Source organism: Schistocerca serialis, chromosome 1, assembly GCF_023864345.2.
Source record: "Schistocerca serialis cubense isolate TAMUIC-IGC-003099 chromosome 1, iqSchSeri2.2, whole genome shotgun sequence".
Lineage (NCBI taxonomy): Eukaryota > Metazoa > Arthropoda > Insecta > Orthoptera > Acrididae > Schistocerca > Schistocerca serialis.
This window is the reverse complement of record NC_064638.1, coordinates 221,900,868-221,916,720: the sequence shown is the minus strand read 5'-3', so window position 1 is coordinate 221,916,720 and position 15,853 is coordinate 221,900,868. Positions and strand designations below refer to the sequence as shown.

The window sequence follows — 15,853 nt, the reverse complement described above, 5'->3', positions numbered from 1 at the left end:
GTGAACCCCCTAAAAATTATAATTGATTTACAGCCATCTATTCCACTTTCTGCACTATGGTTTTGTAAGTGATAATTTTATGTTGCTTAACACTGCAGTTCATTTAGAATTAATGTGACTCTTTAACCAAAACAAAAATGTACAAACTGTTCTCACAGATTCCTGTATGTAATAAAGTGTGATCAACATTTCTTAATAGTAGGAGCACAAAGCAGCTGCAGCCATTAATAGTGACAACACTTATCATCAAGGACAGTGTCTTCCACATTCTTCTGGTTTTTGTTTGTCTACTAAAAGAATGTCATGTGACATGATGTTCACCAACTGTACTATGGTTCCTGTAATTACTAATCACGCCAAAAAAAGAAATGTATGTAAGAACCAGTGTATCAATTTTGCTGTTCATTTTTATTAGGTATCACACATTTTATTTGTGTAGTTTTTATCACATCACTATTATGTGATCCTTTTACATTTTTGTTTCATAGAAATGAAAGTACTGTACAATAAATTAGTGATCATTACAGAAAACGCAAAAATTTTGGCTACTGAATATTATATTGTCAACAGAAAATTGATGGGGGGTAAATGTTAGGTACAGTCAATTGTAAGGCATGTTTTTTCTATTGTTTTCTCATCAGCATGTGTATTATACTTACCTCTCCAAGATGGGAATCACCACACTGACCCTTTGTTTCTGGGTTGGCAATTATCACTTTTACTCCAGGCAACAGTTTACCCGATTCCATCAAGCACAGGGAATGAGGACTCCCTCTCTCTACTAGAGAGACCCTATCATTTCTTAGTGCTCGTAGGTCAACATAAACTGTTGATGGCTCTGGACTAGATGCACCCTGTAAAAAGAAATTACATGCATATATTTCTCATTTCTTTCACTCTGTAAAAGAACACTGGGTAGGGAGAGGAATTCTGAAGACATGTATTTTGTATCCACTACCAACACAACTCCCTACAATGCTTCATATACATAATGGAATTAAAATACACCAAATTCAGCAAATCCAATGTCAGATCACAGCTAACAAATACTTAAATAGAACCTTTTTTCTCTAGTGGTACTTTTAAAAACACAATACAGTGATATCAGGAAAAACTGCACTGTAGCACGTATGTGCATGCATGCATGCATGCACGTACACGCAAACACCCGCACAGAGCTGTAATCCACAATACAGACCTGCATTAAAAAAATGGGATTAGATAACTGATAGCACATGAAAAAAATCATTAACTTAATTAATTAATTTAAATATTTCTTGAAACAACTTTAAATTTTCACTACACATATCAAACACATGTATGAAACTCTACTAACCCAGTTTCACAAAAGTATAAAAAGAGAAGCCACTATTATTTCTTACATGTATTCTCATTAATATGGTAGTCCAATGCTGAATTTGGTTGGAGTGTACGTAACACAAAATTTTCTGGAATAACATGTTCTGCTATTATCCCCTTAGGCTGACGAAATATGTTTGTGGCAGCTAAAAAATATCTTAGTACCTATTAAGTAGTGAACTGCAGACCGCATGTGCAATTTTTTGATTTATGTGAAAATATGAAGACAAAAATGTGAGCACAGTGCATTAACAAGACACGATTTGCCATGGAGAAATTGTTTACACTTTACTGTCGTGGCGCTTGGGGATGCTGTGCACTCCAAGGAAGACATGGTCTGGTTGACAATGGTTTTGCACCGGAACAAAAGAAGGTTATCAAAATGATCTTGGGCTTACTTATTGACTCAGAGCAAACTGTAACAAGCGATCTGTTCACTCTATGTTGTAACAGTTACAAGAATAGTTAAATACAGAAGAGTTCTTTAAATCATGGTTATGTTATCTCACAGAGAGTCGCTAGAAAGCAGGAGCTCTCTTACAACCCTCAATCTTCCACATATGGAGATAAAATTCAGTGTCAAAATTAGTGGCACTGCTTAACATGACTACAGCAGGAGGAAAATACATGAAAGCAACTTAAGGTTGAATAAGGTAACTTTTACTACAAACAACTCAGGGTGATGGATCCATACACAAAGTTATTTGGAACTGTTCTGCAACTAGAACCCTCTATTAAAACGCTTCATGAAGTTCTCTCCTACTGACAGTAATCTGGCTCACACAGCCTACTATGTGTCACAAAACATACTGGCCTCATACCAACAGTTGACTAGATAAGTTTGCATGAAAGTTTAATATTATGCATAGTGTTTACACAATTCTTTAATCCAATTAAATTACATTTTCCTTGAGACATATGAGTTTCAATTTTAATTCATTTCCTCTGCTTCTATCATTACTGAACAATTCTTTTAGTTGATGACCACTTTGAAGTATTCTACTTGAGGTGTGTCACACGAACTACATGTGTTTTGTTTCTTACACTATTACAAAAATGATAGTCGCTACTCAACACATAACGAAGATGCTGAGTCACAAATAAGCACAAAAAAATACTGTCAAACAAAGCTTTTGGTCAAACAGGCCTTCATCAGAAGCCTGGCAAGCAGAGACTGTGATCAGGTGTGTGTGTGTGTGTTTTTTATATTCTGATAATGAGAGAGACATACACATTAACAGAAAGTGGCACTGTTAAAAAATTGTTGCTGTGAGCTGAATGAACAATTAAATATTGGCAGCAACAATCTAGTACACACTACATTTAATTAACAACCCAAAAATGCACATTTCGTACAGAACAGCCACTAACTTGAAATGTCATTTACCTCTGCAACAATATTCCTGACAGAAATACAGGAATATTCTTATTATTAATTCAGGCAATTATCAAATACTTTGTGATCGTAATTTTAATGATGATTACAAACAATGGATGAGCACAAGTAACCAATCATTGAGGCATTGATCAGTCAACAGGCTTATGAACTAGATTTACATTATTGCTAAGCTTTCTGATATTGTCATGGGAGGGAAAAGTGGAATGGTTGGAAAACAGGGTGACGGCTGGGAGGGGAATGCAGTAAGGGAGAAGGATAGGAACACAGCACCAGCACATCTGCCCTGTTGCAAGCGCAGGAAGTGTTATGTGGATGCACAATGGTGTGGTAGAGTTGTTTAGAGGTAAAAAGGGGGGGAGGGGGGGGGGGGGCAAGATATAACAGAAGAATAACAAGAGCATGGTGAGGGCAGTGAGGGTGAAGATTAATGGAGTTAAGTGTGAGACATGAGGACAGGGGGAGGTGAGGATAAAGGGGAGGAGGTGGGCGGTGGATTAAGTTGTTCTCGTCAGGGCTTCAACTAAACTCCACCAGGCTCTGAAATGAGGACACACTTCTCAAAATCTATCCTCCTTTCCCCGAGGTATTATCCCACAGCCCACCACGTCTACAAAATATTCTGGTCCACCCTTATACTGTAGTTATCCCTAAGGTTTTGCCACATGGGTTGCATCCACATGCAAGACCTGCCCTACGAACACAACAAGAACATAATATTTAAGTCCCCAGTGACCAACAGAGAGTAGTGCTGAGCCCATACACCCCCATACTGAATACAGTTAGGCCAGTGGCAGAGGATCACATGGCAGTCGTTATGTTCCGAATGGCCCATTAGGGCTAGAATGCTGAGCTTTGCTTTTGCTGCTGGTACTGGGTGGTCTTAATTAAAGTGATGGTGTTCTAGGAGCTGTAGTGTGGGTTGTATACATCACAGCACCCTGAAACATTGTAGGTATGATCATTAATTGGTGTGATTGTGGGGTGTGCTGAAAAAAAAATAATAGTTCCACTTTCTGACATCAGGGGAAAATGTGGCCCTGTAAGCAGTCAGAATCAAGTGAGAGTGCACAGAAAGGAGAAGAACAATCAAACACATGATTAAATGGTTGTGGCACATTTATTGGGATATGATCAGAAGTTACAACAAGTGTTCAATATGGTCGCCCAAGTCAGCAACTCACTCCATCTGTAACACAGGATGGCCACAGTTGCTAGCAGTGTATCCAGTGTAATCAGAGAGACATGTCATTATATGCTCTCCTTCAGATCAGCAAGAGTTCAGATACATCCCTGATAGAAAGAAATTTCAGATATCCCCACAACCATATGTCACATGGATTTAGGTTGGGGGATCTGGAAGGCCACATATCTTGAAACTGCCTAGAGATGATGCAGTCAACGCTAAACAGTTCTCGAAGCAAATCTTTCACCTGCAAGTGCCATATGGTGTCGCCCCAGCTTGCATGAAAATAGTGGCATGGACGCAGTTGTGTTCTTGCAAAGCTGGAATCACATGTTGATTAAGGAGGTATTTATAACATCCAGATGTCACCGTAAACCTAACAAGCCTGGGAGGCGTTATCTCCTAAAAGGAAAATGAATCGAGAATGAAGGAGCTTGTGGAATCACACTATGTAGTCACATAAGCTGTGTGCAGTGGATGTCTTGTGTAACATATGGGGGAGCAGAACTCTGTATGTGACAATTCTGTGCATTTTCAGCACCGTACATAGTAAAATTTGCTTCTTTAGTCCAAAGAATATTTCCTGGCCACATGTCATCCATTTCCACAAGTGCCAAAAAACAAAGGACAAGGTCACTCACAGCATTACAGCCTATGTTGTGGCTTCATTGGGCGCACATTCTGAATCTTGTAGAGACACCAGTGTAAAATGTGCCACAAAATCATTTGAATTGTTGAAGAACGGAGAGAAAATTTCCATGATAAAGCTCAAGCTCTGGCTGCAGAATGTGCTGCACGGTTGGCTATAGCTATTGCAACATCACAAACAGCTGTCATGGGAATGGACTGCCTCCCTCTCCCTTCTGTATCACTTAATTACTGGTTTCTTTAAATTTCTTGATCATATTCTGTAGCCCATTTATTGATATGGAGAACCTGTCGGCAATATTTTCGTAACGCTGCACTGCTATTGTTGCCATTCACCAGTAATACATCATCTTTCTCCTCAGTAGGCACTGCAGTTTGTAGAGAAAAGTCAGCCTCCTTAACCCTTTACACTAACAGTTACTCCACAAAAGAAATCATCATGTTTCCAAGTTACAAACAGTGTAGTGATGTCAAAACAGAAAACATTACACATCTTGACTGATTAGAGTGCCATATTTTTCCTGGCAGCAGAAATTGGAACTATAATTTTTTCATAATACTCCATCAGCACATTGATTAATGAACATACCTACAACGTTCCAACATCCTGTGATGTACACAGCCCACATTGCAGCATTAAGAACACCATCTGTTTAATTATAACCAACTGGGAGATTCTGCTCCGTCAAACACAGAGTCACCTCTGAAACTAGTCACAATAACTCAGGAGTTACACCTACACAGCATGACTATCATCTGTCCACTAGAATGAAAGTGCACCTCAAACTGTATCCAAAAGCAATGTTGACCAAGCAGTGTTCAGCAGCATGTCCAAATTCAATGGCTGCTTCACAATTCGTGCCATGTGGATTCACTTAACCTGAGGGCAGTTCTTCACCCCAGCTGAACATTATTTATCGCACAATAACTGAACATTGTACTGATGTCATACATTTTGCAATTTGAAGAGAAACTCTGAAAGTGTTTTTTTATTTCTTTTTTTTTTTTTTACAAACATTCGATATGCGAACCATGAGTGACCTGGCAGATGTCAATATGGTAATCGAATCTTGCCCTACCCATCCCAGCATGGCATCATCGACTGTGGGAGTCGTTTCCTGTATTGTCTCCCAGAGCTCCGCTACATCATGTGGTAGAGGCAGTACATACACCAGATTTTTAATGTGTCCCCACAGAAAAAAGTAACACAGAGTGAGATCTGGTGATCGGTGACGCCATCTCATGAAATAGCTGTCCCCCTCTGTAGCACCGCTGATCCATCAATGCGGCATCTCCGTGTTCAGGTACCCACGAACTTCACAATGAAAATGGGGTGCAGCCCCATCCTGCTGAGAGATGAATGGAAAGTCTGGTTGGATTTGATACATCAGCCATTGCTGCAACATGTCCAAGTAGGAATATCCAGTGACCAGTGCTCTTGGTGAAGAAGAATGGCCAAAACAGTTTCTGACATGACAAGGCACAAAAAAAACTTTTACCTTTGGGGAATCATGTTCAGATTCAATTCATTCATGTGGATGCTTTGTACCCCAGATTCAACAATTACACCTGTTCACTTTCCCATTAATGTGAAAAATGGCTTCGTTACTAAAAATTAAGTGATCAACAATGTTATCCCCATCCTCATTCAATTGTTGGAACTGCAAACAAAACTCAAAATGCTTGTCTTTGTCGTCATCACTGGGCTTCTGCACTTGGCTCCAATTTGAATGGTTTCATAGACAGCTTCTGTCGCAGGACTTTCCACACAGTCACTGGAGCAATTTTGAGTTCATGGGATGCACGACGCACCGATTTCTTCTGACTGCTTATGAATGTCTCTCGTATGTGCTCCACATTCACTTCACTCTCACTGGGATATCTGCTTCTCTTTGCCGTGCACAAGCAACCCGTCTTAACGAATTTGTTGTGCCAGTGGTAAATGGCCTTCCTGGTTGGTGGTTTCTTACCATACTTGGTTCTAAGCATCCGTTGAACAGCTGTAGCACACTTGTTTTTGTTGAACTCCAACACACAGAAAGCTCGCTCTGCACCTGAACTCAAAATGTTTGCGACTAGCGCTGACTGTCGGCAAATTACCAAACTATGCTGTGGCGATATACATGAATAAAAAAACTTTCAGGGTTTCTCTTCAAAATGACATATGTATGGTATCTGTACAATGTTTGGTTCTTGTGCAATAAAAATAACAAAGTGTTCCCGGGCTTTATGTACATGTCTAATTCATCTTAATAATATTAATATAATAGAGGGAAACATTCCACGTGGGAAAAATATATCTAAAAACAAAGATGATGTGACTTACCAAACGAAAGTGCTGGCAGGTCGATAGACACACAAACAAACACAAACATACACACAAAATTCAAGCTTTCGCAACCAACGGTTGCTTCATCAGGAAAGAGGGAAGGAGAGGGAAAGATGAAAGGATGTGGGTTTTAAGGGAGAGAGTAAGGAGTCATTCCAATCCCGGGAGTGGAAAGACTTACCTTGGGGGAAAAAAGGACAGGTATACACTCGCGCACACACACACGCATCCATTCGCACATACACAGACACAAGCAGACATTTGTAAAGGCAAAGAGTTCCTTTACAAATGTCTGCTTGTGTCTGTGTATGTGCGGATGGATGTGTGTGCGTGTGTGCGCGAGTGTATACCTGTCCTTTTTTCCCCCAATGTATATGTTAATAAGAAAGCATAATTAAATATTTGTGTCCCTAAGGCATTTGCATGTCTGCCTGCATTTGTCTTGAACATTGCTGATTTGTGGGGTTTGGTTGATCAAAATCTTTAAGTTCATAGATGAATGTCACAAGAAACACTTGCACATGCCACCTGTGAGTGCACCAGGAATATGAAGTTAATAAATTACTGAAAAGATTATCAGAGATATTATATGTCAAATATAATGCTGCAGAAGGAACATGCTGGGTGTAACTGAATATGTTGAAAAGAATGATGTTCATTTTGCCACTTATTTGTACTAGCAACTACAGGTTATAATTTAAGGACATCTACGACATTTTTGGAACAATATGTCCTATGTCAGAATACATCAAATATCTTAAGTTGCCCCAAATGAAACAAAATACAGCCAAATGTGTTACCAAGAAGAAATACATTTTAATTACTTGTACTGAATAGCAAGGACAATCAAAACAACGGTATGTGTATTTCCAACAACGGAAAGTCCAGTTGGAATTCTAACTGTTATGAAAAAGGACAGATTATTACTAACTGTAAAGATGACATGTTAAGTTGCGCGCGCACACACACACACACACACACACACACACACACACACACACAAAAATTACATGCTAAGCTCTTGGCCAAAGCCTTCTACAGAAAATAAAGCAACACACACACACACACACACACACACACACACACACAATTTCACACAAGCAGGCACACCTCATGCATACATGACTGCTATCTCTGGCCACGTAAGCTGAACTAAAAACAGACTAAAGCAGCCAGAGATAGCGGCCATGTGTGGACAAGATGTGCCTACTTGTGTGAATGCAATCTGTGTTTTCCTTTCTTTTCTGAAGAAGGCTTTGGCCACATCCTTGGTGTGTAATGATTCTTTCATTGTGCCTGTCTGCAGTGTGCCATTTTTGCATTTCTAGGCACTTCCATCCATAACCGCGCGACTGCTATTGTCGCAGGTTCAAATCCTGCCTCAGTCATGGATATGTGTGATGTCCTTCGGTTAGTTAAGTTTAAGTAGTTCTAAGTTCTAGGGGACTGATGACCTCAGATGTTAAGTCCCATAATGCTCAGAGCCATTTGAATCATTTTTCTCTTACATCTGACCAGGAACAACACATGCCGAAGATATTACAAACTTTCACATTAATAATGATAATAATAGTAAAGTGTATTAAGAATGAATAAGTTAGTATCACCAGAAGTGAAAGGGAAAAAGAAAGAGTAGAAGATTGAAATGACAGTGACAGTGGCTTAACTAAGAAAGATCGTAATTCAAATAGAAAGCTCCACCAACAAGGGGGAGGGAAAAATTGTGATGAAGGGAGAATTGATGAGGGTGAGTTGCAGATTAGTGAATGGAAGAGATGGGTATTACAGTAGAAGGTGGCCATTAGCTGTCTTTCAAAGTTTGGGAGGAATCTCTCTGATATTTTGAGGAAGATTGTTCTGAAATCAAGTTCCTGATACAGAAACTAGTTTAGAGAGCATGGCAGTGTTATACTATGCTACAGAGATGAATTTACTTTGTTGATATGAATATTTCTGTTGAGCTGTTCAGATTTTAGAGTAAGAGTTGAAATAAATAAGAGGGAGCATACTGATACAGAAGATGATAGAGCAAACATAAAGAATGATAGTTTCTATGCTTATCAGCAAGTAGCTATGATAATTGTTCATAGATAGGAGTGATATGATTGAAAAAGCACACAACACTAATGTATTGTACACAAATAGTCATTGCCATTTCCAGCCTGTATGAGGTTTCGTACAAAAGTCCTTAGAAAACAGCATCACCACAGTGAAGTAGGGGGAGTATTAGTGAACCTACAAGCTCCTTTTTGACCACAAAACGAAATAGTTTTTTTTATGTTTATTTCTGTAGTGAATGAAGTGACACTGACTCCTTTTTATAGACTGTAGTTGTGTGTTCGGTCCATTCTAAGAGGGTCCAGAATTACGCCGATGTTGTTTACAGACGAAGGAAAGGTTATTTCTCAGCCATTTAGGATTAAGGATGGAACTCCCCGAACTGATGGCCTTGTGACTAACTTCATTCCTAATATGAAGAAGCACTTCTTGGCATTCACTTTATTACTGTTACAGAGATGTGACACACAACAGACCACTGCACTCAAACCATCAACACAATTGGTGCTGCTAAGGGTATCCTATGACTTCCCCATCACTGGCAATGAGTAATACATTATGCTGGTGACTACTCTGAAGAGCAGCAAAACTTTCAAATATGTATCTATTTTGTATAAGTTGTAAATAAACAGTTGCCACTATTCTAGTTCCAACTCCCTCAGGAACATTCTGCTTAGGCAATAAGTGAAGAATAAAGAAGTAGAAACCATTATGAACAATAAATCAGTATTTTTACCAGTCTAGAACACTAGAGAATGAAAGAGACGTACCTGTAAACAAATGGCAACATTCACACGACATCCAAAACTAGTGGATACTGCACGTGGACTGAGACCTAATGCTGAAAAAAGTTTAGAAAAACTGGTAGTAAGTGAAATACGTGGACGTTCTTCTGCAACTACCACACATGTCCGCACACATCCAAGATTGATACCACGCTGCTTTAGTTGGTTCACTGATGTACCCAGGCCCTTGGTACACAATTCCATAACACCTGAAACAGTAATGCCACTAGTAATACAAGTGACTATTCAGCAAAAGTCAATGTAAAGAAATTCATATAAAAATGAGTAAGGACTTATGAAGTGGCATATATGTTTTTGAATGGGCTGTGCTTAAAAACTATGAAATAAGGGTGTGTACCAATTTACTGCCTTTCTGAAATTAAAGCAGACTGATCAGTATGTTACACTGCCCCACTATGATTCTGTTTTTCTACATGGTCAGTATGTTATTTTACTATTTTCAGGGACAATGGGAGTAGAGTATGGGTGCATGGTGGACAGATATAATTATCACTTTATATAGTTCCATAAATTTTGATATCTCAGATGCCACGTTCAATCATGACTGATGCAGTGTTGGAACAGAAAGGACCAAAAAATGTCAAAAGATACAAAAAATGTTGACAGACAAGGATTGTTGATGCTTTCAGCAGGGTTACAGCGAGAGTTTAGGATTACTTCACTATCTATTTGTTGCCTATTAAAATGGTGCAAAGTATGTCTTGTACTGACTAAAAACACTGGAAGATCATCAGATGGAACAATCAATCACTATGTAAGTCATACCAGATGGTAAGTCTCCCCTGATCCAAGGTTGTGGGCGACTTTTTTGAACTTTTCCAACTTACTAAACCTCACCAGTCATTGTCCTTCACCCTTCTTCCTTCCCCTTCAACACTTTGACCACTGGTTCTGAAAGATTCCATGTTTCACTGCCCCTTAATGTGTTTTCTCCAGTCACCACTTGGTGAGTATACTTTTTATCAATCCAATTACATTATATTAATGAAAATTGACTACTCTGTAATGTACAGAGAAGAGGTGTGTGTGTGTGTGTGTGTGTGTGTGTGTGTGTGTGTGTGTGTCGCACGCATTTCCACAGATGGGAGCTGTTGGGGAATCATACCCCTGTTCAAAAAGAGAATATCATAGGTAAATAGTTAGAAAAAAAACTAATTACAACAAAAGAGTGCCAGAAGCTTCTCAACGTATTCCTCTTAAACACCTCTAGCATCAGTAACATAATTGGCTAATACTACGAAAGACTACCTCAGCAAATCTAGAGAACTGAACTTCTTGCTCTAGGAAGAATGGGGCAAAATATCAGTATGTATTTACTGTCATGTGCTGGATTGTCTTTCTCAAATGATACAGTCTGTAATGGCAATAAAATATCAAAACATATGTTACAAGATGAAGTGGTTGGTAGATGGGTACCATGTGAGCATACTTTGCTAATAAACAGATGTTCACAAATGCTTCATTTGCATGCTAAGTTGGTTGGTTGATTTGGGGGAGAGGACCAAACAGCAAGGTCATCGGTCCCATCAGATTAGGGAAGGATGGGAAAGGAAGTCGGCTGTGTCCTTTCAGAGTAATCATCCCAGCATTTGCCTGAAGTGATTTAGGGAAGTCACAAGAAACCTAAATCAGGATGGTGAGACACGAGTTTGAAACGTTGTCCTCCAAAAGGTGAATCCATTGAGCTACCGATTGCTCCCACCTTGCGCAGTGTATACTGTTGTTGTTGTGGTCTTCAGTCCTGAGACTGGTTTGATGCAGCTCTCCATTCTCCTCTATCCTGTGCAAGCTTCTTCATCTCCCAGTACCTACTGCAGCCTACATCCTTCTGAATCTGCTTAGTGTACTCACCTCTTGGTCTCCCTCTACGATTTTTACCCTCCACGCTGCCCTCCAGTACTAAATTGGTGATCCCTTGATGCCTCAGAGCATGTCCTACCAACCGATCCCTTCTTCTAGTCAAGTTGTGCCACAAACTCCTCTTCTCCTCAATACTATTCAATACCTCCTCATTAGTTATGTGACCTACCCATCTAATCTTCAGCATTCTTCTGTAGCACCACATTTCAAAAGCTTCTATTCTCTTCTTGTCTAAACTATTTATCATCCACGTTTCACTTCCATACATGGATACACTCCATACAAATACTTTCAGAAACGACTTCCTAACACTTAAATCAATACTCGATGTTACCAAATTTCTCTTCTTCAGAAACACTTTCCTTGCCATTGCCAGTCTACATTTTATATCCTCTCTACTTCGACCATCATCAGTTATTTTGCTCCCCAAATAGTAAAACTCCTTTACTACTTTCAGTGTGTCATTTCCTAATCTAATTCCCTCAGCATCACCCGAATTATTTGACTACATTCCATTATCCTTGTTTTGCTTTTATTGATGTTCATCTTATACCCTCCTTTAAAGACACTGTCCATTCCGTTCAACTGCTCTTCCAAGTCCTTTGCTGTTTCTGACAGAATTACAATGTCATCGGCGAACCTCAAAGTTTTTATTTCTTCTCCATGGATTTTAATACCTACTCCAAACTTTTCTTTTGTTTCCTTTACTGCTTGCTCAATACACAGATTGAATAACATTGGGGAGAGGCTACAACCCTGTCTCACTCCCTTCCCAACCACTGCTTCCCTTTCATGTCCCTCGACTCTTATAACTGCCATCTGGTTTCTGTACAAATTGTAAATAGCCTTTCGCTCCCTGTATTTTACCCCTGCCACCTTCAGAATTTGAAAGACAGTACTCATGTCAACACTGTCAAAAGCTTTCTCTAAGTCTACAAATGCTAGAAACGTAGGTTTGCCTTTCCTTAATCTTTCTTCTAATATAAGTTGTAGGGTCCGTATTGCCTCACGTGTTCCAACATTTCTACGGAATCCAAACTGATCTTCCCCGAGGTAGGCTTCTACCTGTTTTTCCATTCGTCTGTAAAGAATGCGGGTTAGTATTTTGCAGCTGTGACTTATTAAACTGATAGTTTGGTAATTTTCACATCTGTCAACACCTGCTTTCTTTGGGATTGGAATTATTATATTCTTCTTGAAGTTTTTTCGCCTATCTCATATATATTGCTCACCAGATGGTAGAGTTTTTTCAGGACTGGCTCTCCCAAGGCCAAGGCTGTCATTAGTTCTAATGGAATGTTGTCTACTCCCGGGGCCTTGTTTCGACTTAGGTCTTTCAGTGCTCTGTCAAACTCTTCTAGCAGTAACATATCTCCCATTTCATCTTCATCTTCATCTACATCCTCTTCCATTTCCATGATATTGTCCTCAAGAACATTGCCCCTGTATAGACCCTCTATGTACTCCTTCCACTTTTCTGCTTGCCCTTCTTTGCTTAGAACTGGGTTTCCATCTGAGCTCTTGATATTCATACAAGTGGTTCTCTTTTCTCCAAAGGTCTCTTTAATTTTCCTATAGGCAGTATCTATCTTACCCCTCGTGAGATAAGCCTGTACATCTATACATTTGTCCTCTAGCCATCACTGCTTAGCCATTTTGCACTTTCTGTCGATCTCATTTTTGAGACGTTTGCATTCCTTTTTGCCTGCTTCACTTACTGCATTTTTGTATTTTCTCCTTTCATCAATTAAATTCAATATTCCTTCTGTTACCCAAGGATATCTACTAGCCCTCATCTTTTTACCTACTTGATCCTCTGCTGCCTTCACTATTTCATTCCTCAAAGCTACCCATTCTTTTTCCACTGTATTTCTTTCCCCTATTTCTGTCAATTGTTCCCTTATGCTCTCCCTGAAACTCTGTACAACCTCTGGTTTTCATCAGTTTATCCAGGTCCCATCTCCTTAAATTCCCACCTTTTTGCAGTTTCTTCAGTTTTAATCTACAGTTCATAACCAATAGATTTTGGTCAGAGTCCACATCTGCCCCTGGAAATGTCTTACAATTTAAAACCTGGTTCCTAAATCTCTGTCTTACCATTATATAATCTATCTGAAACCTTTTAGTGTGTTCAGGGTTCTTCCATGTATACAACCTTCTTTCATGATTCTTGAACCAAGTGTTAGCTATGATTAAGTTATGCTCTGTGCAAAATTCTACCAGGTGGCTTCCTCTTTCATTTCTTAGCCCCAATCCATATTCTCCTACTACGTTTCCTTCTCTTCCTTTTCCTACTCTCGAATTCCAGTCACCCATTAAATTTTCGTCTCCCTTCACTACGTGAATAATTTCTTTTATCTCATCATACATTTCATCAATTTCTTCATCATCTGCAGAGCTAGTTGGCATATAAACTAGTACTACTGTAGTAGGCGTGGGCTTCGTGTCTATCTTGGTCACAATAATGCGTTCGCTATGCTGTTTGTAGTAGCTTATCCACACTCTTATTTTTTTATTCATTATTAAACCTAGTCCTGCATTACCCCTATTTGATTTTGTATTTATAACCCTGTATTCACCTGACCAAAAGTCTTGTTCCTCCTGCCACCAAACTTCACTAATTCCCACTATATCTAACTCTATCCTATCCATTTCCATTTTTAAATTTTCTAACTTACCTGCCCGATAAAGGGATCTGACATTCCACGCTCCAATCTGTAGAACGCCAGTTTTCTTTCTCCTGATAACGACGTCCTCCTGAGTAGTCCCCGCCCGGAGATCTGAATGGGGGACTATTTTACCTCCGGAATATTTTACCCAAGGGGACGCCATCATCTTTTAATCATACAGTAAAGCTGCATGCCCTCGGGAAAAATTACGGCTGTAGTTTCTCCTTGCTTTCAGCCGTTCGCAGTACGAGCACAGCAAGGCTGTTTTGGTTAGTGTTACAAGGCCAGATCAGTCAACCATCCAGACTGTTGCCCCTGCAACTACTGAAAAGGCTGCTACCCCTTTTCAGGAACCACACATTTGTCTGGCCTCTCAACAGATATCCCTCCGTTGTGGTTGCACCTACGGTACGGCTATCTGTGTCGATGAGGCATGCAAGCCTCCCCACCAATGGCACGGTCCATGGTTCATGGGGGGTAGACTAGTGTTTCTGAAATGTGGAGGAGGATGTAGGCAGTTTTGACCATGCAAGCTGCACAAGGAGCAATGGAAACAATGGACATTAATGTCACAAACACCAGTCTAATTCACTTACAGAAAGGTGCTCGATATGATGATCACCAACTTAAGACACATTTTGTGTATTGCCTGATGACATCTTGCAAAACCCTTGAACCCCTCATCCACTGGTTTTTTGGTTTCTGGGGGTACATGAAAACTGTGGTGTATAAGACACCCATGGATCAGCACAAGATCTTGTGGTATGAATGCAAGTAGCAGATGGAGTCATCAGCGATTTGTTGGGAATCTTTCCAAGGGTTCTGCAAGACTTTATCATGCAGTACACTAAACATATCAAACTTGGTGACGGTCATATTGAGCACCAACTCTGAGTGAATTAAACTGGTGTTCACTGATAGTAACTGACATCATCTCCTTTACTTCTTGCCTAACTTGAGTGGTCTGAACTACCTATGCCCTCATGCACATTTGAGAGACACCAGGACACAACCAAAGAATTTTTGAACATTTGTTTATTAGCACAACATGCTCACATGGTGCCCATCTAACAACCACCACACCTTGTAACATACCTTTCGATTCACCTTGTTTATCACACTGATCCCATAAGTATATCAGATACGTTATTTCCTATAGTTGTCTAGCCATTAATGGTAATACAATATTTTTATGAGATTACTCTTACTGATGGTAATTAGTTCCACAGTGATTCAGGAATATATCAAATAAGACTTATGATTCATAATGTAAGTGCTAATGATGATCCTGTGATTTTCTGCAGGAGGTAAAAGAAAAACTGAAGAGTACATTTTTTTTTTTTTTTTTTTTTTTTTTTTGGGGTCATCAGTCTTCTGACTGGTTCGATGCAGCCCATCACGAATTTCTCTCCTGTGTCAACCTCTCCATCTCAGAGCAGCACTTGAAACCTACGTCCTCAATTATCTTCTGGATGTATTCCAGCCTCTGTGTTCCTCTACAGTTTTTGCCCTATACAGCTCCCTCTAGTACCATGGAAGTCA

At 39.7% G+C, this 15,853-nt stretch overlaps 1 protein-coding gene across 5 annotated transcripts in view; it reads right to left on the bottom strand.

Annotated features, from left to right (window-relative positions):
* The window catches only part of LOC126466217 (disco-interacting protein 2), a 648,438-nt gene that overhangs the window by 19,258 nt on the left and 613,327 nt on the right, over positions 1-15,853 (bottom strand). For all 5 annotated transcript variants that reach the window (XM_050096368.1, XM_050096366.1, XM_050096367.1 and 2 more), the window contains 2 exons: positions 9,747-9,970; positions 660-854 (listed from right to left, as the gene is read on the bottom strand). In XM_050096368.1, coding sequence (XP_049952325.1) covers positions 660-854; positions 9,747-9,970 — 419 coding nt within the window. The remainder of the gene's footprint in view (positions 1-659; positions 855-9,746; positions 9,971-15,853) is intronic.